The sequence below is a fragment of the Carassius carassius genome, chromosome 8 (genome assembly GCF_963082965.1).
Source record: "Carassius carassius chromosome 8, fCarCar2.1, whole genome shotgun sequence".
NCBI classification, from domain to species: domain Eukaryota; kingdom Metazoa; phylum Chordata; class Actinopteri; order Cypriniformes; family Cyprinidae; genus Carassius; species Carassius carassius.
In genome coordinates this window covers 25430171-25456895 of record NC_081762.1, presented here as the reverse complement: position 1 = coordinate 25456895, position 26725 = coordinate 25430171, and the positions used below count along the sequence as shown (strand labels likewise).

General features: G+C 36.7%; 2 protein-coding genes across 3 annotated transcripts in view; both read left to right on the top strand.

Moving 5' to 3' along the window:
* septin7a (septin 7a) overlaps positions 1-26725 on the top strand; it is a 318106-nt gene that overhangs the window by 159188 nt on the left and 132193 nt on the right. The gene's annotated exons all lie outside the window — the stretch shown is intronic.
* LOC132145632 (potassium voltage-gated channel subfamily G member 2-like) overlaps positions 17315-26725 on the top strand; it is a 35960-nt gene continuing 26549 nt past the window's right edge. Inside the window, exons 1-2 of the mRNA XM_059556776.1 lie at positions 17315-17759; positions 24098-24967. Coding sequence (XP_059412759.1) covers positions 24164-24967 — 804 coding nt within the window. The 5' untranslated portion in view covers positions 17315-17759; positions 24098-24163. The remainder of the gene's footprint in view (positions 17760-24097; positions 24968-26725) is intronic.

The following is a 26725-nucleotide window of genomic DNA, read 5'->3' as shown; positions in this document are numbered from 1 at the left end:
TCCTCATACAGCATGCCCTGATGGATAAACGCTCTTCATCTCAGACACTGTTGAAGAAATTACCTTTTAAAACATAGCAATATGACAATAAATGTGTTTTATTTCAATAGCATATGTCAAGAACAGACCCGCTTCTTTATCTCTACATCCACTACATCAGATATATAATGATATGAGCAAAACAACCACCTGCTGAAACATCCACATCAACCAGTATCTTTATACTAAAGCTAATTCTTCATAGTGGTTTAATCTCCTCATCAAGCTAGACGGTTCTCAGAGGAATTAATCTGTTTTTTGATTATTGGAGGTGTGTGGTTATGATCTGAAGCTGGATGTGTGTTAGCATTGCATTCACTGACTGCTTGATGTTTTCAGCTCTTCAGTGTCTCAGAAACACATGATGGTGTCTGTAAATGCGTTTTAGTGAATAGGATGCACTAGGTATAGAGAGTTACACAATGACATAACCATATAAAGTCTACTGTAATATATTTGCTGATCAACATGATGAAAACCTGGTTCACTCTTTCTGCTGTGAAAGCTTTAATGGTTTTTATAAATGAAACATAACAGTGACTTTTTCTATTGTTAGTAATATTTTAAGACGATCACTTATTGGACTGAAGCAACTCGGGTGTACTAGATTATCCAGACAATTATTTTAATTTATTTTTTTAATGTAGTATCAAATATGAACATAAAGATTTTGAGGAGCATTTACTTGTTCATCTCTCTCATGCATTGCGATATATTTTTTGAAAGAGCTATGATCAAACAGCTAAATTTAAATATTATCTTACTAAAACTTACTATTGAAATATAATCTTAAGACATTAATTGGGAGATTTAGAGTAACACTAATTTACATTGGTGGATGGATAGACTGATGGATGGATGGATGGATGTATGTATGTATGTATGGGCAGGTGGATGGATGATGGATGGATGGGTTGGTGGATGAATGATGGATAGACTGATGAATGGGTAGATGGATGGATGATGGATGGATGGATGATGGATAGATTGATGGATGGATGGGTAGGTGGATGGATGATGGATGGATGGATGGGTTGGTGGATGGATGATGGATAGACTGATGAATGGGTAGATGGATGGATGATGGATAGACTGATGGATAGATGGGTAGAAGGATGGATGATGGATTGATAGACTGATGAATGGGTAGATGGATGGATGATGGATGGATGGGTAGATGGATGGATGATGGATAGACTGATGAATGGGTAAATGGATAGATGATGGATAGACTGATGGATGGATGATGGATAGATTGATGGATGGATGGGTTGGTGGATGGATGATGGATAGACTGATGAATGGGTAGATGGATGGATGATGGATGGATGGGTTGATGGATGGATAGACTGATGAATGGGTAGATTGATGGATGGATGGGTAGGTGGATGGATGATGGATGGATGGGTTGGTGGATTATGGATGGATAGACTGATGAATGGGTAGATGGATGGATGATGGATGGATAGACTGATGAATGGGTAGATTGATGGATGGATGGGTTGGTAGATGGATGATATATAGACTAGATTTTTTTTAATGTAGTATCAAATATGAACAAAGATTTTGAGGAGCGTTTACTTGTTCATCTCATGCATTGCAATATATTTTTTGAAAGGGCTGTGATCATACTGCTAAATTTAAATATTAGCTTTCAAAAACTTACTATTGAAATATAATCTTAGTAAGACATTAATTAGGAGATTTAGAGTAACAATAATTTACATTACAAGCATCAGAATTTCATATTTGTGTCCATATAAATATCATCAACTGCACCAAATTGCATATTTTTGCTCAGTGAACAAATTAATGAATTTAGAAAAAAATGGTATATTGTACACATGCACTTTTTGTCTAAATGCTCAACAAACTGTTACATTTTTAAAAAATCTGATGGATTGATAGATGGATGAATAGATGGAGACATTGATGGATTGAGAATTGGTGGATGGATGATGGATCGATGGGTTCGTTGATGGATCATGGATAGATGATGGATGGATGGGTTGGTGGATGGATGATATATAGACTGATGAATGGGTAGATGGATGGATGATGGATAGACTGATGAATGGGTAAATGGATGGATGATGGCTAGATGGATGGATGGGTAGGTGGATGAATGATGGATGGATGGGTTGGTGGATGGATGATAAATAGACTGATGAATGGGTAGATGGATGGATTGGTGGATGGATGATAGATAGACTGGTGAACGGGTAGATGAATGGATGATGGATGGATAGATTGATGGATGGATGGATGGATGGATGGATGGGTAGGTAGGTGGATGAATGATGGATGGATGGGTTAGTGGATGGATGATGTATAGACTCATGAATGGGTAGATGGATTGATGATGGATAGACTGATGGATTGATGGATGGATGGATGGGTAGGTGATGGATGATGGATGGATAGATTGATGGATGGATGGATGGATGGATGGGTAGGTAGGTGGATGAATGATGGATGGATGGGTTAGTGGATGGATGATGTATAGACTCATGAATGGGTAGATGGATTGATGATGGATAGACTGATGGATTGATGGATGGATGGATGGGTAGGTGATGGATGATGGATGGATAGATTGATGGATGGATGGATGGATGGATGGATGGATGGGTAGGTAGGTGGATGAATGATGGATGGATGGGTTAGTGGATGGATGATGTATAGACTCATGAATGGGTAGATGGATTGATGATGGATAGACTGATGGATTGATGGATGGATGGATGGGTAGGTGATGGATGATGGATGGATAGATTGATGGATGAATGGGTAGGTGATGGATGATGGATGGATGGGATGGTGGATGGATGATGGATAGATTGATGGATGGAGGATGGGTAGATTGACAAATGGATAATCGATAGTTGGATTGATGGATAAATTGATGGATTCAGGATGGGGTAGATGGATAGATTGATGGATGATGGATAGTTGGATTGACGGATGGATGATGGCAAGATAGATAGATAGATAGATAGATAGATAGATAGATGGATGATTGATAGATTGACAGATGGATGATGGTTAAATGGATGAGATAGATTGTCAGTCACACAAAACTATTGTATAACAAGATGTATGGACCACTTTTATAGTGATCTATTTATTTATTTAGTTCACATTTGTAGTTGTGGTATTAATATGGTATATAAACCATGTGGTTTATTGTAAAGAGCAGCTTGGGCATTGCTGGAAGAAACCCCCTTTGGAACCATATGATGATGAGTACATGACACAATTTTTTTAATTCGTTTTATTCCTATATACAAGTTATAATAGCTTTGAGTGAAGTAATGTTGGACATGACACCAAAATAACGTTTCCGCGGTGTGGGGGATTTCCTTAATAGTGTGTGCTGCTTTTTTACCAGCACAAGTATCTGACATCAGTAGGCAAAGCCAGAGACGACTAATAAATCATTCAGAAGATGGTTTCATTTTCATTTTAAAGACCTGTGTGTTTGATTCTGAGAGATTCTCTGCTTTGACTCCAGGGTAATACTGACTTCCACACTAAACTGTTGATCCAATCTGACAAACAGAAACAAGTCTTCCGTATCATTTGATATTCTATCACTTATCTTGCACATAAGGCCTTAAACAAATTGATATCAACCTTGTTGTGTATTGCTTTTGGGACATGGGGACTGAAAATTGGACTGTAATTTATCATACACACCTGGAAGCAACTGGTTTATAAACGTTTTAAGTGTGGATACAGTCGATTGCTAGTTACATGAATGCCTTATAATGATTAAAATTAATATGTCATAATATATTACCCACTTTGTATTTTCCACCATAGATATATGCCTTGCTTCCAGCTAACATACAAAACTGTTGTGTGTAGCTCATTTAAAGCAATGAGACACGTCAACAGAAATTACCTTTTAAAATATCTTTTAAATATGCTTTTACAATAGAATTGGAAAGCAATTAATGCAGAAATGTGCTATTCAGTCTGTTAAAATTGGTCTGAAATGAGCAGGCATCATTTTATCTCAGATAAAATCACACACAAAAACATGACCAGTGGTTGGTCTGATAGAAGCACTAGAGTTTTTGCTGTGAGTCAAAAGTGTGTTGAGACTCGTGGTGTTAACACTAGTGTCAGAGTGTATGCGGTTTCCATCAAATATAACTTTACTTTCACAGCATAGAGCTCAGTTTAACCATCATTAGAGCTTTTTCTTCCAAAAGGCTTTCAGGTTTTGTCACATGGCTTTCAGCAAACTCTAAATGTAAGGATCTCAAAGAACTGGAGACATGTCCTTCTATAAATTGTCTTTCTGGCCTCTCAACCACAGAGACCTGGTGTGTGCAGCTCTTTCAGCCGCCCGATCACTCGTCTGTCAATTATCCTTCATGCTCACTTAAAAGTCAGGCAGCTTGATCCTTATAGTGTCTATGTTTTTATCATTTTCTTACCATGCACTTCACAGTGGCCCTAACAAGATGGTTCAAAGTTTACCAGTTTTGTTTTACTACTTTCTTCAACTTTGAAACTACTAACAATCTCATCTTGAAGCTCCACAGGCAGCTCTATGATCCTTACGATGACAGGACTCGTCTGAACTGCTGTTTTACCTCTATTCTTCTGTTATTTAATACATCAGTGTCATAACTGAACATGACAGCCAGTGATCTCTGTGCACTTTCTTTGTCTGTTAAAAAAGCAGCTTGGACATTTTGTGTTACACAGAAGAAAGAAGCCATGCAGGTTTGATGAATTGTTTTTTTTTTTTTTTGAGGTAATAGATTGTGACATATAATAATAATATTTTTCTCTTATGCTTTGATGTGCTGTGTTTAATTTATAGGTCACATTTAATTGTTTTTCACTAGTTTTTTTTACTGACTACCCCAAATGTGAATGAATGACTCTGCCATATATAACTCTTATATTTAGTGTTTTTTTTAATGAGTTTCACCAAGGCTTTATTTGATCTAATCGATACAGTGGAAACGTGTCAGAGACACACAGTAGAGTTAACAGTAGTTTTAACCTGTTCAATCAGGCTTGTATAATGAGCACGTTTCATTTTCTGTGCCTAATGTGATGGAATAATAGTTCTGCACAATGCCACAAGAACAGATCCTGGGGTTTAAACTTGGAGTTTCTGATTTTGCACAGTACCAGTTTCTGAGGATGAGACAAAAATGAGAACAACCTGAAATTAAAACATCATCTAACAGGCATTTAGACTCATCACTTGTTACAATGTCGTAACAATGTAATACACAATCATTTTCATTTTGAGTTTTTTTTTTTTTTTTGGTTGTAGAGAAAAGTACACCATGCTACTTTTTTCATTTGGTGAGCAAAGGGTTAAAGTGACCCATACAATGTCAATCACTCCACATTTCCATCCAGCACCGTCTCAATTTAGCGTCTGTGAAAGAGCGAAAATCTGTTGTCATCTCACCCTCAAGACCACAGACAAAAGACTAAGAAACAGCCTGATGAAAGCACTCAAGCACAGAGTCATTATGAATATAACATTTCCCAAGAGTGGAATGAAAAGGAGTGAAGCAATATCACATGGTGCGGCCTAAATGGCCATTGTGTTGCGTTACTGCATTATGCTGATAAATTGCATGTAAAACATCTTTATCTAATAGTTTTGGAAATCTCATGCTGGGCCATTGTAAGCAACTGAAAATGGAAATGAAATGGGAAGGATTATATTTTTTGTTAGTATTTTTTGTTTGTTACCACACTACTAGAGAGTGTACATCATTATCATGGTCAAACCAACATCATGTGTGCATATGTTTGTTTTTGCATATTTATGTGTGCATGCTTGCATATAACCATGCATACACCATATATATATATAAATGTATACAGTACAGACCAAAAGTTTGGACACACCTTCTCATTCAAAGAGTTTTCTTTATTTTCATGACTATGAAAATTGTAGATTCACACTGAAGGCATCAAACTATGAATTAACACATGTGGAATTATATATGGAATTATATACATAACAAAAAAGTGTGAAACAACTGAAAATATGTCATATTGTAGGTTCTTCAAAGTAGCCACCTTTTGCTTTGATTACTGCTTTGCACACTCTTGGCATTCTCTTGATGAGCTTCAAGAGGTAGTCACCTGAAATGGTCTTCCAACAGTCTTGAAGGAGTTCCCCGAGAGATGCTTAGCACTTGTTGGCCCTTTTGCCTTCTGTCTGCGGTCCAGCTCACCCCTAAACCATCTCGATTGGGTTCAGGTCCGGTGACTGTGGAGGCCAGGTCATCTGGCGCAGCACCCCATCACTCTCCTTCTTTGCTGTTAAAATACAAAGCAGACATGATTATAACTTGCGATCTGCAAGCCACCCACACGTCTGAAGCTGTATGTGTGCTGGATTGATGGTTTCCTGGAGGAGCTGCACTGTGACCGCATGCTACAAAAGTCCCCTTCATCACTGGCTCTCCATTTGTCAGTCCTCTTGATGTTCGGCAAAGCAAGTTGACATTGATTGCAGTGTACAAGCATCAGAGTGCTTGATAAAGATTGTAACTCAATGTTTGCACCCATTTCTTCAAATAAATCTGAGGTTATTCGAGTGCACTTGTGCTGCTGAAGTAAACATCAAACACAGAGACACTTAATGTCTGAATGCAAATGGAGTGCCGTTTCTTGGGAATAAGACTGTCAGATCTTTCACACTGACTTCTTCTAAATTAGTGGAGGTCAGTTTGCTCCGTCGATTCAGACTGTGTCCTGCACACACACACACATGAACTCAGGATTTTTGTGTTTCAGTGTAGATATTCAATGCAGGTTTCTCTGGGGTTGACACACAAATGAGACGGTAAGCTCATTATAGTGTAAGTTCCCTTCGGCGCTGGACTTCAACTTCATGATCAGTTCAGTGGTGTGACAGGATTTTTGAGAGTTTTGCCTACATATGCATCTTATTTTACAATATGTGCAATTACAATTGGTTAACTACTTGGGTTAAAGTTAGGTGTAGGAACAAGTTCTGTGTTCGTACCTACAGTAGTTATTACCAATTATTGTCATCACTATATGTGCATTGTATGTACAGCACTGTAAAAATGGTTTCATTTTATTTTAAGCTGTCCTTATTACAGTGTAATTCTGCATTTAAGTACTGAGTAATACAAGTTAACGTACTTGCTTCTAGTTACACACAATTAACTGTTATTAGTACATGTGACATGTAACAAGGACTCAAAATATTGTTACCAAAAAGGTACTACCATAATGTATTAATATTAATGCAAAAATAAATACTATTACATAAATGTTAGAAATCTGCATGTAATTATTTTGTAATTATGCATATTTTACTGTCATTACTAAGTCGATTTAACAAGGACACTGTAACAAGAAGCGGTAGTAAAAAACTACTACCACCAAAATGTGTTATTTTTAATAAAATATGTAATATAGTAATCTTCTGAAATATTTATATGGTTGTTTATAATTATGCATAAATTACTGTTGTTGTTTTTATTATTATAGTAAATACATGTAAAAAAAAAATTCTGTAAAATACTGTTACCGAAATACTACCAAAATACTTTTTTTTTAATAATATGATATATATATATATATATATATATATATATATATATAAAATAAAGTAATTGCTTGTAATAATGCATAATTTACATATTACATGGTACATATAACAAGGACCATCTAAAATAGTGTTACCAAAACGTGCAACCAAAGTGGTTTTATTTTACATCAAAATAAATATAATAATGTAATATTCAGAAATGTTTATGTAATTGTTTACAATTATACATAATTTGCTGTTATAACTACAGTAAGTACATGTAACAAGGATGCTGTAAAAAAGGATGCGTTACCAAAGTGACACCAAAATGTTTTCTTTTTGATCAAATATATACTATAAATATAAGTATGCATCTGTCTGACTGTCCAGCACAAGATCTGTGTGTTATTAGGGACATTCACACTGTTAATTCCAAGCATTCGTGTAGTTTCTGCACGTCCAGTGAAAGATGAAAGTGTTCGGAAGACACTACTCTGCCACCGCAGAGAAAATATTTGACAAGCTGAGAACAACTTAGCAAGCACAGGAGATGCTGTAGTACACATTAAAACTGAACGACATCCGTAACCAATGGTGGGGCATTGTGATCAGACCACGAAGCACTGACAGTGTTACGACAAAGCACGCTTCATCATCTCCAATGTAGTTTCTATCCCACTTACTGGACAGCACTACAGGGCTCATCCGAACTTGAGTTTTCATTATTTTAATGTAAATATAAAAAGGTTGAACTCTCCTAAAAAAAAGTCACTAAATAATATCCTTATCGATAACACTTTATTTTGATAGTCCTCTTTAGACATTCCCATAACTCTGTTTCTGCCACCGAACAAAAAATTAACAAGGTAAGAGCAACTTATCTCACAGTTCTGACTTTTTTCTCGCAATTGCGATTGTTTATAAATCTCGGAATTCTGACTTCTTTTTTCAGACTTACATTTTTTTTTTTTTTTTTTTTAACTTTTTCTCAGAATATATCTCTATAAGTTTATATCTTGCAATTCTTACTTTATAACATGCAATTGCAAGTTTATCTCACAATGTCTCGCAAACCTGAGAAAAAGACAGAGGTGGGTAGAGTACCCAAAAACTGTACTCAAGTAAAAGTAAAAGTACTTGTCTGAATAGTTACTTGAGTAAGAGTAAAAAACTATCGGATAAAAAAATCTACTCAAGTAGTTAGTTACTAGTTACTTTGGGTCATATATAATGAATCTATTTTTATTTAGATATATAGATAAAATGTATGTAATGTATGTGTGTGTGTATAAATATATATATATTTCATCAGCCTTTACTCAAGTCTTCAGTCACATAATCCTTCAGAAATCATTCCAATATGTTGATTTACTATCAATGATGTTCTTTTTATCTTTCTATACATCAAATAATCCTAAACAAAATCTCACAGGTTCCAAAAAAATATTAAGCAGCAAAACGGTTTCCAGCACTGGTAATAAATCAATATATTAGAGTTATATTTTGAAGGATTATAACTCTGAAAACTGGAGTAACAGCTGATGAAAATTCGGATTTGCATCACGAATTAAATTATATAAGTATGTATTATATATGTATAAATAACCTCTGACACAAAGAAGAGTGAAAACTCCTAACATAACCGCTAAGTTACTGAACATCTGAACATAATGAACCAAATGCACATTGACATATCTTCTTATGTCTGCTTGCAGAAGTATATTTCTGCAAGCGTAAATATTGTGGAAATATCATAATTTATTGTGTCTAGGCATAGGGGGGTCGTCATGTGACATACAGCAGCCACAACAGCATACTGGCAAATTATTATTAAGCATTATTTATTTATTTTTTTCATTTTTATTAGAAATATTCCCAGATGCATGAACTATATAATGAAATATCTAAATTCTCACATTTCATAGATGGTCAAAGTAGTCTAATTATGTAATTTATTATAAAAACCTATCTGTTTACTTGAGCAACAAATATAGGTGCCATGCCATAACATATTTTTAATATGACTGACTTATATTAAATTGAAAATCATAAGTCAATGTGCTATAAAACTGCTGCTAATCTTTCATTGTTCAGAAAGAGAGCAAATAACATTTACATTATTTTCACTGTCAGTCTAGAGTTCAATCACTCTCAGAAACTCCCATTAAAATCACTGAAACTGTTAACACTGTGAAATCAATATCTTATTTACAGATTCGTACACACATCTGCACTTTGTTGTTCCTGCGAGAGAATTCGCCAAAAAGAGGTATTCAGTCAGGAGCGAGTGAAGGAAGCACCGGCATTTTAGCGATGACTCATCTGAACGCCTCTGATTGGTCAATGCTTTAATAAGCTCAAAAGAATCATGTGTGATTGGTTATAATGAGCAGCGCTGTAAAAACACATCTATCTCTGGCTCAGTGCCAGCCAGCGATCACAGATCTGAATTTAGCAGCTGGTGATATGACTTTCTGAACGTACTCGCACCGGTGTGATTGTATTAAAATTAATAAAATCTTAATCGGCTATTTTTTCTCTTTTGGAAGCTGCATTCAGTTTGGTTCCCCTCTTTTATAAGTCACACGCACAACAAACTAATGTCACAGTGGTATCGTGTACTGTAATCGAATGTAGCCTAAGTTACACCTGTCGAACCATAGACAGCGCACGCGGTGTTCATCTAATAAAGATCTTAATCGCAAGCAAAAATAGCCTTTGCAGATTTGCTTTCAATTCAGTGCAGTTCCAGCCACGTTTTCAACGCTGCTGATGTTAAACGTTACAACTCCGAGTGAACCACTTCAGATGCTCAGCGCGTGCGGCAGGGAACCGAACGAATCATTCAAACTGATTCATGAACCAATTCACTCGTTTGCCAATTGGTTTGATCAAGCCTTTGAATAGAATTGACTCAAAAGAATGAATCATTCGCGAATGAGCATCGCTCATTGCCCAGAGAAAAGTAGACGGCGCGTTTGGAATAAACTGAAGCATTTATAGCATTAAGATAAAGTAACGAGAGGAGCGTCGCCCACAGTAACCAAGTAAAAGTACAGATTTTCCTAAAAAATTTACTCAAGTAAGAGTATAAAGTACCCATCTTTAAATATACTCCGAAAAGTATTAGTTACCCAAAAAATGTACTCAAGTAAATGTAACGAAGTAAATGTAACACGTTACTACCCACCTCTGGAAAAAGAGTCATAATTGTGAGATAAAAAGCTGCAATTACCTTTTCTTTTTTATTCAGTGGTGGAAACGGGGCTTCCATACATATTGCAAAGTTGCTTATAATTAATAGAATATCTACCAGAAGTTATCAAGAGAAATGTTCAAACAAAAGACAAATCGGCAGGAACTATGCCATTGCTTCAAAGTACATTAAATATGTTTATAATTGCAGATAAACAAAATATTGTAGTCAACATGTAAATTTGTTTCAAACTGGATTGGAGTGCGAAACAGCTCTGGCTGTGAATTGTTCAGTGCAGTCAGTAACCTTGGCAATGTTTCTGTCAAACAATACACGTTATTAATTTGTTCAGTGTAATGGTTTATGAAAACACAATGTGTGTCAGACGCTTTTCACATCCACAACTCACAACAAAAGGCACAAGTTTTCTGCTAATTCTGTGGTTTAGAATTATGACAATAGATCTAAATTGTTTTGGTAATAGTGCTTGAAAACAATATGAATGTTATACATGTTAATCAAACCCTGGGTTCACTTACGATGGAAACCCTCACTGTGATGCTTGATGTGATCCGAGTTCACTTTAATTGAACTAGATTACAGTCCTGAGGAAAAGCAGCAGAATCAGTCACACATTTATTTATATTGTACTGTGACAGTCAGAAACACACACTCATCCATCACTCTTCAGTCCCACTCATTCACCTTTACTGGCACAAACCATCAGTAAGTGAAACTCACCAAAGGTGTGGGCGATACACCAGTAGACATGACAAACTGCTAGAAATCTCTGTCTCTATAGCACAAGAGGAAAAACTTGTCAATTTACAGCTGCTGGTCATATAATTAGAATATAATCAAAAAGTTGATTTATTTCACTAATTCCATTAAAAAAACTAGTATATTATATTCATTCATTACACACAGACTGATATATTTCAAATATTTCTTTCATGTTTTTTATGATTATAACTGACAACTATGGAAAATCTCAAATTCATTATCTCAGAAAATTAGAATATTGTGAAAAGGTTCAACATTGAAGACACCTGGTGCCACACTCTAATAAAGCTAATTAACTCAAAACACCTGCAAAGGCCTTTAAATGGTCTCTCAGTCTAGTTCTGTAGGCTACACAATCATGGGGAAGGCTGCTGACTTGACAGTTGTCCAAAAGACAACCATTGACACCTTGCACAAGGAGGGCAAGACACGAAAGGTCATTGCAAAAGAGGCTGGCTGTTCACAGATCTCTGTGTCCAAGCACATTAATAGAGAGGCGAAGGGAAGGAAAAGATGTGGTAGAAAAAAAAAAAAGTGTACAAGCAATAGGGATAACCACACCCTGGAGAGGATTGTGAAACAAAACCCATTCAAAAATGTGGGGGAGATTCACAAAGAGTGGACTGCAGCTGGAGTCAGTGCTTCAAGAACCACTACACACAGACACATGCAAGACATGGGTTTCAGCTGTCGCATTCCTTGTGTCAAGCCACTCTTGAACAACAGACAGCGTCAGAAGCATCTTGCTTCAAAAAGGACTGGACTGCTGCTGAGTGGTCCAAAGTTATGTTCCCTGATGAAAGTAAATTTTGCACTTCCTTTGGAAATCAGGCTCAGAGTCTGTAGGAAGAGAGGAGACGCACACAATCCACGTTTCTTGAGGTCCAGTGTAAAGTTTCCACAGTCAGTGATGGTTTGGGGTGCCATGTCATCTGCTGGTGTTGGTCCACTGTGTTTTCTGAGGTCCAAGGTCAACACAGCCATATACCAGGAAGTTTTAGAGCACTTCATGCTTCATGCTGCTGACCAACTTTATGGAGATGCAGATTTCATTTTCCAACAGGACTTGGCACCTGCACACAGTGCAAAAGCTACCAGTACCTGGTTTAAGGACCATGGTATCCCTGTTCTTAATTGGCCAGCAAACTCGTCTGACCTTAATCCCATAGAAAATCAATGGGGTATTGTGAAGAGGTAGATGCGAAATGCCAGACCCAAGAATGCAGAAGAGCTGAAGGCCACTATCAGAGCAACCTTGGCTCTCATAACACCTGAGCAGTGCCACAGACTGATCGACTCCATGCCACGCCGCATTGCTGCAGTAATTCAGACAAAAGGAGCCCCAACTAAGTATTGAGTGCTGTACATGCTCATACTTTTCATGCTCATACTTTTCAGTTGACCAAGATTTCTAAAAATCCTTTCTTTGTATTGGTCTTAAGTTATATTCTAATATTCTGAGATACTGAATTTGGGATTTTCCTCAGTTTTCAGTTATAATCATCAAAATTAAAAGAAATAAACATTTGAAATATATATTAGTCTGTGTGTAATGAATTAATATAATATACAAGTTTCAACTTTTTTTTAATGGAATTAGAGAAATAAATCAACTTTTTGATGATATTCTAATTATATGACCAGCACCTGTAATGTGTTTTTTTTAAGTGTTGCAGTTTAAAAACTAATAATTTTAAACCATTCGAGTCCATAGAGCAACTGAAGTGTTGACGTGCACACTTTGAGAGACATTTAATTGAACATACCTGAAACGCGCACAAAAATCTGCTTCTCACACAGCGCATGAGTTCTGAACTGGCGCCTTATTGTGATTGAATGGTCAAATGCGTAAGGAACAACTGATGATGTGTCATTGAATTATTAGAAGATAATGAACAACGGAGCTCGGGTGTGATTTATTTTTTAATAATTCAATGGTGCAGAGTCATTTATTCCACAAGTAATTGACCATTCAATCACAATAAGGCGCCAGTAATCCACCTTATTTTTCAATACATAAGTCGTTTTTTGTGAATGTGCGAGATTTCCAGTTTAGTAGTTAGGCTATAATATGTAAACTTTAGGTAATAATTCCTTTAAGCTACCAATATGTAGAATTTAGGTACTAGCATGTACAATTGAGTACTTATTGGTATGTTTTAGGTAGTACTGTAGGTACTAATATGTACACTTATATAATATGCACCCTTAAAAGTACAAAGGTGTACCTTGAGATTAGCGGGTAGGGCAGATCTGGTTTCTCCAGTGTATACTGTAGATCACGATTTGAGTAATTTGATTGATTGATTGATGATTGATTGAACTTTATTGTCCAGTCTGTTTTCACAGAGAGGAAATTTTTCTTTGACACTGTAACATACATTCACTGCTTAAAAATCACATCACACATCAACAGCACAAATACAAAAAAAAATTCTATAGTTAAACACTGTAAGAAAAAAAAAATTAAAAATATCGACAGCCGTTCTATTGTTTCAGTTAAAACACTGTACGATTCAATTTGGTCTCACTTTAGTTTGGGGACTAATTCTCGACTTTTGCCTCAACAAACTCCTGATCTGCTGCTTAATAATGATCTGCATACATCACAGAGAGAAGTCTGTCACTTTTACAGGAAGGTGTAGTAATTCGGATTAAATATTACAAGATAAAAAAAAAGTTTTTTAAATGAAATGTGCACTGAAGAATTGTTCTGTAATATATGTAATATGCATTAAGAAAATTCTGTAGATAGGGTGAATTTTCATTTTATTTCAACTTTAAGTGCATCCAGCAAGAGAAAACTTTTTTTTTTTGAACAGGGGAGGAGAAAATATATCAAACAGACTCATAAAAATACATATTCCAATAAGCTGATTGATAAAAATGTATTGCTAGTTGTCAGTTTTCTGATGTTGAATTGTAACATTATATTAAGCACTGTTTACTTTTAAAAATGTAGCTACATTTAATTTCAATTAAAGTATGTTTTAAACTTATATTTAAAACTATAAAGAACCTACTGTGATACCAATGTGTCAAATCCAGGTTTATTTAATCTATGGAAATGTATTGCTTCAGCCATGAAACCTGCAAAGCTGGGGAATGAGAATGGGAGGCTTTAAAGCCTTTTTTCATTCACCTGCACTACAGAAACACCCCGGCGCTGTGCTTACAGGTAACAGATGCTGAGACATGACGCTTACACACAAACGCCATTCAACAGCTAGAAGTGAAGTTTATGATCAAAACGTTCTCTCTGCGGCACCGTTACTGTGTGTAATCATGTGTGTAATCACATTTACTTGAATGCATGGCTGTCTAAACATCACATGTGGCACATTGTGTGTTTTTCCGTTTCACATGCATGAACGTACACTATTATCGTCTCTGCCAGGATCTTTAGGCAGATACGCCATCCACATCAGTCTGCCTGCAAGACTCTCTTGATTGAGGACATACATTGGATATACATTTCTCTGTGTGTCATTAGCTTGTGTATCTGACATGAGTGAAGCCCCTCTACCCACTGCATTGCTCCTCATTATGACACTGTCAGCTAGAACCATCACCGCTGTTACTTCAGGAGCAGCACTCGGGAGAAAATACTGCATTTGCGTCACTTGTGTTTGTGTGGGCAAGTGCAGTACAGCTTCCAAACAACACTTCAGCTGGGCCTGTTCTCTACATTTGTTACCGCAAGACTTACAAGACAGCTTCTGCTTAATCCATTTCCGCTGTTTTCTATCGCAAAGCCCATAGAAATGCTGTCAATGTGCATTAAAGGAGTAGGTCACCCCAAAAGAGAACATTTTCTGGAAGTTTACTCAGACCATCAATGATGAGTTTGTTTCTTCATGGGAACTGATTTGGGGAAATGTAGTATTACATCACTTGTTTACCAATGGATCCTCTGTAGTGAATGGGTGCCGTCACTTTAATCCACAAGTAATCCATGCCACTCCAGTCCATCAATAAACATCTTGTGAAATGAAAAGCTGTGTGTTTGTAATAAATCCATTATTAAGATCCTTGTTAAGATTAAGTTAACCATGAGTCCATAATTCATAATAACACTTCCTCCAGTGAAAAAGTCCATCTCCTGGTTGTCCTCTCCCATCAAAATCCACTGATATATTTGTTTGGAACTGTTTTTGACTTTTTTCATTTGTAAATGGTGCATGACTTCACTCCTGATTCAAACAAGACACATTTTTCACTGGGGAAAACAATATTATGGACTTAGCTTGAAGCAATGGTTTGAAGTAAAAAAAAAACATCTTAATGATGGATTTGTTTCTTACAAACATGCAGGTTTTCACTTCACAAGTCATTAACTGATGGACTGGAGTGGTGTGGATTACTTGTAGATTATTGTAATGTTTTTATCAGCTGTTTGGACTCTCGTTCTGACGGCACCCATTCACTGCAGATCATACATTGGTGAACAAGTGATGGAATGCTAAATGTTTCCAAATCTGTTCTGATGAACAAACACACTTATCTATGTTTGTTCACAAAAGTCACTTATCTATCTTATCTATCTTGGTTGACCTTAGGGTGAGCACATTTTAAGTTTTGGGTGAACTATTCCTTTAAATGTTGATACAGTGTACTGTATACTCATAGAAATGATGGTTATGTAGGCTATTCTGAACAAGTGACAGACTTCATTTCTTGCCAGTAAAAAAGTATTACCATAGTGACTGTTGAGTCACTTTTAAGACATTAAACTTGAATACAAAAGAATGAAAATTTTATAGGCCATCCAAATCTCATCAAAAATTTGTATAGTCACATAACATCCACTTTGCGGGTACAAGGAAAAACAGAGAACATTCTTCCCTCACAAATACATAACCAGTTCGCTCTCATTAAACTGATTTAAAGATGATTTACATAATGTTTGCTGTTTGTTTGGCCTGCAGAAAACAACAACGAGCCGTGTGATGCTGAGCGTCTTACGTGCAGAAGTTTCTCCACAAATCAGCTCTCAGCCTTTAATTACAAAGCTCTCGATACATAGTTAATTTTGATTCCTCTCAGAGCTAAGCAACATGATTGTAAACAAGAAATACACAGTCCATCCATTCAGAGCAGGTCATGGGAATCATTATGTCATTCTTAAATGCATTGCTGAAGCCAAGATATTAACTGTGATTTAGTGTTTGATATTTTAAAGTGCAGTGAGAGAGTTGCTGTAAAACCAAATATTACCTGACAGATTGATATTCTCAGGTGCTTTTTAGATAATTGATATAAAAAGAAAGATGTGAACGTGATAATGGACATTACATGCTACTGACAGTCCCTCAGTGTGATAGAAGAATCGACTTCTCTGTCTCCCCTCAGTGGCCAGACTGTGTCCACTTCAGAAGCTCTGAATCACACAAAAATAACAGAGAATTCTATATTCATGTTTTATAATATATGCAACCTAACTTATTTTAATTTGTATGTATTTTTTAAAGCATGCATTTTCCATTCTGGGCTACAGTATTACAGACAATATTTAAAAAATACCAGATTTGAATATTAAAATGACATTGTATTGTTATTGTTTATAAAATTATGATTATATTCATTAGTGTCGACGTTGTTATTGTGTTTAATATAAAATAACACGAGCTAAAATAATTAAATATTGCTGTTTTGTTCATGCATCACGCACGTCCATACGTACGCTGATATCATTAACACGACGTGTTTAATGCAAAACGAGCGACTGAATGATTGGAGAGAGAAAGAGAGAGAAAAAAGTTAAAGAACAGGATTCATGTTTTAAAACTAGCTGGAAAGAGTTCTCCTCCGCGTGCATTCAGCAGGATGGATTACACATAATGAGCATGATTTAATTAGCAAACCCGTGGAATCCGAGAGAGGAGTGTTTTAATGTATTTCTGCATGGTAATGCGTCGTTATTGCTCAGCAAACAAGCTCGAGGTGAGATGGGGACTCGAGTGTGCGCGCGAGAGCAGCAGTAACACCCATCAGATCCGGATCTGACACGAGGACTGAGGAACTTCAGCTGTTGTGAGCTGGAGTCAGTCTGATGCTGGAATAAAATCAGCCAGCAATGCGGAGAAAGGGATGAATAGTAACTGTGCGAGCGCATCACAGCACAACGTGCACGTGCGAGCTGAAAATGAGCAGGGCAGCGCAAAACCAATGGGCTTAAAACGGGTAAGTCGACTGGTCACTGGGAATTTTTCTGAGTTTGGGCTTGTTTGGAATGAGTCTGTTATATGCATATATTTTCTGTATGTATATGCAACCCTTTTTATTTTTTTTCTGTGTATAATATCTCAATAGTAACCGCGGAAGATTAATTCGAATCTTTCTGGGTTCCAAAAAAAAAAAAAAAAGCGTTCTAGGTTAGAAATTCGCTATAAAAAGCCTTTATCAGTGCACTGTTCTGTTTCTCATTTGTCTTGGACGAGAGCAGTGGGATTTCAGGCAAATGTTAATCAAGATGGAAAACTATAAACTTACATAATTACGAATGAATATTAACGTCAAAGCTATTATTAATAAAAACATGGCTTCGTTTTACTAGCATACTGAAGAGTCCATGTCGTGTCAGTCATGCAGAAACAATATGAATTATTTTAAATGAAGAGGTAAACTAAAAGCTTGATGAAAACACGTATTGTGAGTTTTATGGCCACTTCATAATATGACAGTATTATATAAGGCTTGTCAGATCAAGTACATTCAAGAAGTTAGGATTGTCATATTTTCATAGATATGTCGATTATAAATGACCTCCTATTACATCCTATTCAATTTCCATTAACACGCTTATTTTAGTTAGGGTTGCTTAGTACAAATCCTTTGAATGTTGAATGACATCTGGGTAAATTTTAATGGCACATTTATAATCATGAGCGTTTTCCTGAAACTCATGACGTACTGTAAAATATACATTTGGTACAATATTAACACTGTCTCTCTTAACCACTGGTCTCAAACTCAGTTCCTGGAGGGCCACAGGTCTGCACAGTTTAGCTCCAACCCTAATCAAACACACCTGATCCAGCTAATCAAACTCTTCAGGATTACTAGAAACTTCCAAGCAGGTGTGAGTTGGAGCTAAACTCCAACTCCTTGAGTTTGAGACCACTGCTCTTAACTTGTTTGGTTATGACTCTAGACCTGTGACTGACATGTACAAATGGGATTTCTATAGATGTACTACTGTACATGAATCACTTGTACAGTGTTAAAAAATAACAAGGATACACTTTTCTTGCCACTTCGAACTACTCAACACTCCCTTGGTTTTTCTGTCCAACTTCATTTGTCTGTATTGCCGCTGAGAAATGAAAATGAGAAATGACCCCTTCATTAAAAAATGAAACAGACTTATCCAGCAGAGGTTTATTTTAAATGTATCCATGTGTGTCTACATTGACATTTTAATCTGAGTTCGATGTGCACACCTTTATTTCAATTTCTTTTCTGACAAAAGCATGAATGCATATCAATTTAAAGTAGTCATTTTAACTGAATCTAATTCAACATTAAAATAAATACAAATACTTTTTTTTTGATCAGGAAACAATGCCACTTTAACTTGTGTTGTGTTAAATTGTTAAGATTGCTGGTAGTTTTATCATAAACTTTTTGAGGGTTGCCTAGCAGCACAACTCATCATCACTGCAGATATAAAACAAAAACTGAGTGACAGATAAACAATGCACTTATTGTCTTCCCATCCGTTTTACAGCGCAATAGCGTGAATAACGTCGGCATCTATTAAGAACAAGCACGAATAGCTCATATTGATTCATGCGTGATTTTATAAGTCTCTAACTCAAAGTGCCATTGCAGAAATCTCCCCATCAGCACTATTGAATTTCATCTTCCCCGGGAGACACACAGCACCATCACTCATACATGCTCCTGTACGGCCGCCCAACATCTTGCTTTTCATCTCTCGTCTGTCTGTGCTGGAGAGTGTGTGTGGCTTGTGCTTTCATATGTCTGTACAGAGACCTCCAGCCTCCTGTGTGCTGTTATGAAGTTCACAAAACGGAAATCAATGTTACAGGCATCTTGGAATTGATCTGTGCTGATTGCTAATAGTGATGACAGTCTCCACAGTCTTTTACCATCGCTTCTATAGATCTCAATCCAGACCCACAGGACTAAAGGAATAGAGTGGATTCTCAGTGATTGTGAATGTAATTAATAGAGCAAACAGCTGTGGGAAAGAAAAGTAAGAAAGAAAGAAAGCGCTAGCAGACAGATCTGCCCACACTGTCTCTTACACTCTTTGCCTTTAAGGAAATTAATTTAAATGTTTTCACTTCTTTTGTGCATGTTTAAAGTATGTCTGCATGTTTGCATTAAATACGAGAATGTACAGTATATACAGTAGGACCTACCGTATATAAACAGTATTGCTCTGTAAATAAATCTGTCAGAAATTACAGTAAAAACAGTATTTTACTATTAAATTACATTAAATGTCCCATGCGATCCAGCTTTTGACCGTATATAGTAAAGGAACTTAACAATAACTAATTAAAAGTCTTTTACTGTAGAATTTGTGTAGTGTTTTACCATGAAAATGATGAAAACCTTTGTTGTGTTAAAACGTTTTTCTTTTAAAAGAAGTCTCTTCTGCTCAGCAGTACTGCATTTAGTTGTCCAAGATACATTAAAAACATTAATATTGTGAAATATTATTTCAGTTTCAAATAACTGTTTTCTATTTGTGTATAATTTCTCCAGTTTTCATTGTCTAGTCTTGAGTCCTGCTCAAGAAACATTTCTTATAATTAATGTTGAAAGCAGTTGTGATGCTGCATATTTTTGCGATACGTTTTTATGATAAAAGTTCAGAAAAAAAGTATTTATTGGAAATTGAAATCTTAAATGTCTTTATGCATCCTTATTATTTCTGTATTATTGTATATACTTTCAGTAATCAGTATAAATATACATTAATCTATTAATGACTGTTGTAGTTGAAGTTAATGGTTTGTTAATAGCACTTTCAAATAAAGTGTGAACAGTTCTAAAAAATATTTCACAATATTACTGTTTTTACTGTACTTTTGATCAAATTCATGTAGCCTTCGATTCATGCAGAGACTTTCTTTCCAAAATATTGAAAGGTCCTGCCAACCCAAATCTTTGAACAGTTGTGCATACAAAAAGGGTTTTGTGTTTGACTGCTTTGTATTCACTTGACTGGTGGTGAAAGTCATGTTACATGGGAAAGATCTGTCACATTGCTCTGCTTTACTCAAATCTTTTGTGTATCATTTATCATTGTTAGATGTTGCTTCCTAGTGTCGTCTTTGGACATGAGAAAAGTCTGGCTCGTTTGCATTTTTAAAAATGCCTTGGCAGCTTCTTTAACTGGCACATTATGTGCAGTTTGAGCTCAAATGATGGCAGTATGAGCTTCATGCAGGAAATGCTGGGTCATATATTGACTCATGGATAGAACGGTAACACATGGCATCTTTCTCTGCACTTGTTTCAGTTCAGCAGTGATTCATTTGGATTGTCAGAGGCCTCAGGGCTCAAAAAACATGCTAAGAAATCAAATTAAAGCCCAGACGAGATAGAAAGCCGAATCATATATAATGCTCAAAAGTTTCTATAATTGCTGCTTACTGTACATCATAAATGTTGAGAAGTCATGCTAAAACAGGTTGCATTTGTTATATAAATGGGAGGGAAATTTAGGATAGAAATATTCAATTTGGTTTTTGGTGAGCTTTTTGAAGTTTATTAACATCCACCATGATAGCACCAGTTTTTATTCATCATTTCTGATGTCTTGCATAAGACAGTAATCAGAGATGCCTTTCTGCTCAGATATGCTGTTTGAATACATTATGCTTTAATTTCACAAAAGGTTGACTAGCCATTGTAAGACGGATGGTGTTTCTCAGAATTACTGAATCCTCTGCTTCATAAATCTCCTGTTTCGGTCACATTGTCACACTAATTATACCCATGTTCATGTGAGCGCACTGGACCTTACTCTGCCATTGTGTAGAGAACATGGCTCATTTAGGAACTTATCCATCAGTAGAAAAGAAAACATCATAATTAATTCCTCCGGAGTCAACTTGTGTTGTGACATGAATTTACTGCATCTTGTGACTTGTGAGCAACTGAGACTTACAAAGCCATGGTAGAACCTATTTTCACTACTGATTGAAAAAAGAAAATATGCAAATATGTCAGGAGAATGTGATGTCGCATTAGGAGACTGATACAGTGAATCTATTAGTATGAATTATGCAGCATTACTGTTGATATTTGACAACTTTTATGCGTTCATTACGTATTTTTCAATGAGTGTTATTACCCTTGAGACAGTTAACATGCTGCTTATTTTAAATCCAGAGCTCATGGAATGATAAATTGGAAAGTCTAAATTCTTCACCCATGTAAAAGTGTACTAATTTTCACTCAACATTTGCATTTAGATTATAATGTACAGTAGGTATAATGTAAAGGTCTTTTTCTTCAATGCAGTCATGTTTCTCCATGAAATTTCAATGCGATTACAAAGAATGATGACCAAAATAAAGCAAAAGCACCATTAAAGTATGACTAGTCCATATACTTTTAAAAAGGGTACTACTTACTTAGAAATAATATATTTTAGAAGAATATTCTTAAGCGTGAACTAAATGTAATGTTATCAGAGAATAAGTTAATTGTTAATTGCAATAAAATCAAAATGTGTTGTAGTTTAAATTTATATTAAATGCAGTTCACTGTAGAGTGGTTTTTGACCAACTTAAATAGGACATCAATATATCTTTATATGTAATTTCATAACTGGTCTTTAAGATTACTGACAAGCATAAAGATACTAAAATATACTTTTATGTCATTTCTATCGAAACTTGTATGTCATGTATTTAAATATATTTGCAATTATATAAATATATTTATTGTAAATTATAAATAATAAACATATTTGCAATTTGCAAAGCAAGTTATTACATTTATAATATTATTAACTCTTAAATATTTTTATTCTCTTTCCCTGCCAGCGGTTTTTTTAAAAGTTGCCAGCCACTGCCTGCATTTTTGACCATTTACATTAAATTTTCATGGCCCTTAGAATGGGTTGTTATATGAATATCTGAGCTTGCAATACATCACAATAAAGAACAAAACAAAACTCTAGCTTTAAGCATTCTTTATTTAATCAACACTTGAATGTAGGTAAGTTTCATTAAAAAAAAGCAACATTTTGTTGCTTGTGTTTTTATCAAAGACTACACTGGATCATATACAGTTCAATGGACAAAGCATAGATGAAGTAGGTCACTTCCACCCTCAAAGCATGCACAGTCCTTTACCACTTCCTGGATCGACATTTCACTTGGTAACATTAGGCATTTTTGATTGATATGCTGTTTATTGTTGATAATTGCATTATTTTTCATATGCATCTGCTTAAATATGAAATCACTAATTCCTGCGTCTTCCTTTGCTGTGTTTTTGATTGGGAGAATCTGTCTCATTCAGAAGATGTGTAATAGCACCCCCAAACGTATAACAGTGAAAACACGGAAAGCTGTAAAATCTCGTCTTTGCGTTTTCACATAAAAGACGAGATATTTTGTCAGTGTCAGGGAAAGAGTTAACAGTAGCTGTGCTTCCATCCACCTATTTTTTCTGCACATTTTGGAATTTGCATAAAAAACGCTGGATGGAAACGCCAAGATTTATTCTAAAAATGTGCATTAAAAACGTATGCGCATATTTGAGTCGGATAAACTTTATTTGATAAGAACAATGTGCAAAAACTACGATGGAAACACATTTACCAGATAAATTCCTCCATGCGGATCGAAAAACTCATGTGACTTTGCGCTATGAGACGGGATAACTTGACTAGCAGCTGACCGGTCTCGTTCACAGCATCAAAATGTTATTATGGACGTTCTGAAATGCCTGAGCAAAGTCTGTAATCAAAGTATTTCAGTATAAGTCCTACACGACTGCGTTCCCAAACAGCAGCATCCACCTCCGAAAGCAATGAAAGCATTTATTGTTTTGTCTGCTCATTTTGAAGCACAAGTAATTTATTGTAAATGAAAATTGTTATATTCAGTGGCTTCTCCTAGTTTTCTTAGTGATATTAAGTGAGAGTTTACCTGGAAGTTACTATTTTGTTCTCTTTGACTCGTAAGATGGAAACGGTGCTTTTCGCAAATGTTTTATGTAATATTCCAGTTTTGCGAATAAGTTTTGAATTTGAATCTTTGGATGGAAACATAGGTAGTGTTCATTTCCATATGCTTCTGAAATTAATAACACAAAACTGGTTGAAAATCAGCTAACTTTTACTTTACGTATGTGCAGTATACAAGGGACCATTTTCTTTGTGTTGTTGAGCATTTCCAGTGTGTTTTGGATATATCTGAACTAATTAATCTGTTGTTTTCTGTGCTAATTTTGTTGCATTGTGCAAACCTGGAGCTGGAACTGAAAAGTAAGTCTTCATTAAATCTTCCTCTTTTATCTCTCAGAGCTCATCGATGAAGACCAGGGTGACCTGCTAGACTGTGTATCTGTGGAGTGCACAGCCACGCACCATGTACCAAGAGGTGGCTTTCCTCGCAGGCAGCACCGATCATCAGTTTACCTCCTTCCACTTTAACCCTTTGGAGAATCCGCGTGAAATCAGCAGCAAAAAAGGTGTGTTTTACAAGCGTGCACAATTGCAGTGCAAGCCCGGGGTACAGGAGGACGAGGTGCACCGGAATCAAGGACCTGGAGCGGATGAGGGTGCTTTAGTCGACCGCACCGCCATCATCAACGTGGGCGGCATTCGTTATCGCATACCATGGTCCACTCTTGAGGAGTTCCCATTGACGCGTTTGGGGAAGTTACGCAGCTGCAGCAATGCCGAGGAAATCCTCGATTTGTGTGATGACTATGACGCGCACTGCAACGAGTTCTTCTTCGACCGAAGCCCCAGCGCCTTCCGCTCCATCGTCTCGTTCCTGGCGGCCGGGAAGCTTCGTCTTCTGCGGGAGATGTGCGCGCTCTCCTTTCAGGAGGAACTGATGTATTGGGGTGTGGAGGAGGCCAGTCTGGAGTGGTGCTGCTTGAGGAAGCTCCGTCTTCGGCAGGAGGAGCTGCGAGAGAGACTCCGGCTGGAGGAAGAGGAGGCTGAGCTGACCTCGCCCCAGTCCTGTGAGGAGGCGCCCTGCGTCGGGAGCCCAGAGGAGGAGCGTCTGGACGGTTGCATGCACAGCCTTAGAGACATGGTGGAGAACCCTCACTCTGGGATCCCTGGGAAGATCTTTGCTTGCCTCTCTGTGCTCTTTGTGGCCATTACGGCAGTTACACTGTGTGTCAGCACCATGCCTGACCTGAGGGAGGAGGAGGAGAGGGTGAGTGTACACCTAAACATGCCAGACTAGGGTTTGTGTTACTGTTTGAACTAGTTGATCTAGTTGTCCAGAAAGTGTAGACAATGATTGCAAAATTTTTTGTCTTATTTTCCAGTAGACATCCTTAAAATTAACTTTGGGAAGACCTGGGATAACATTTTTGGACCCTTATCCCAAAACCTAAATCTTTTAATTAAAAAAATCACTATAATCCTAACCCTACCTACTGTAGGCTTACCCCAAAGCATAACTTGAACCTTGAAAATCCTAACCCTAAATTTACCCTTCACTCAATACCTAAATCTAACCCTTATAATCCTAAACGAAACCTTATCCTTACCCCAAAACCAAACTCTGACCCACTAAAATCCTAAAGCTACACTTTCCCCCAAACCTAAATCGAACCCCTGTAATCCTAATGTATGGCCCAATCCCAATTCTATTTTATACCCCTTTATATTTCCCTAAGGATTGGGACACCACTACCATGACGTCACACGTCATCATTCGTCGTCTAGCTCTTACAATACACACTGGTGTGCTGGTGTGCATTAGAGCCTTTAATTATCGTTCTGTATTAATGCCCTGCTTACTGACACACACACACATATCGGAAATCGCGCAGCTCACACATCCAGGAGAAAATAACTTGTCAACGCTGCCCCACGACTTTTATTAAATACAGTTTAAATACTAAATCGCTACATTATATTTTCCATCGATGAGAGGATACAATAACCGTTTTAAAGTAAACTCACTCTAAAAAGATAAACGAACAGACACGAATACACGCAACTTCCATTTCTCTTTCTCGCTCTCTCTCTCGAATAGGCAATATTTGAGAAAATGGTTTAGCGATTTCTAATTATTGGGGGGATAAGTCTACGGTATCGTCCTGATCAGGGGTGGTGCTAGCGCAGTGGATAAGACACATGTCTTTGGTGTGAGAGACCCGGGTTCGAATCCACTGTGAGACACCAATGTGTCCCTGAGCAAGACACTTAACCCCTAGTTGCTCCAGAGGTGTGTGACCTCTGACATATGTGGCAATTGTAAGTCGCTTTGGATAAAAGCGTCAGCTAAGTGAATAAATGTAAATGTGATCAGACATATGTTGTGGGACTATCATGCAGTCTGTAATGATATGACGTTAGCAAATATCAGTGATTTTTTGCAAATATTAATTTGAGTAACATGACCGCTAATATGAACTCACAATTGAATGTAACATAAAACAAATGATTACTTTTCGTAAAAATCTTTATTTATGCCAAAAAAGCTTACATTTATGTGTCTTTTTGTTCGCTGTAGCAGCCATGTTTCCGAGATAATTCATACCCCTTCGTCTGAAGTGTGGTCCCGAAAAATCTTCGTTTGAAGGGCTATCTGGCCCTTACCCTTACCCCTACCCCTCCAACCAAAAGAGAATCGAGACGCCCCTACCTCTTCACATGAACGCGCAAAACGGAGGGGTAGGGGAAAGGGGAAGCCCTTTAAGGGGTAGAATTGGGATTGGGCCTATCTTTACCCTTACCTCAAACCTAACCCTAAACACTATAATCCTAACCTAAAGCCTAACTCTAACACCTATAATCCTAATCCTGATTTAACCCTTACCCAAAACTGACCTCTAACCCTTATAATATTAATCCTGACCTTGCTCTTACCCCCAAACTGATGTCTATCCCTTATACAGTAATCATAACCCTGACCCTACCCTTACCAAAAACCTAAATCTAAACCCTATAATCCTAATGT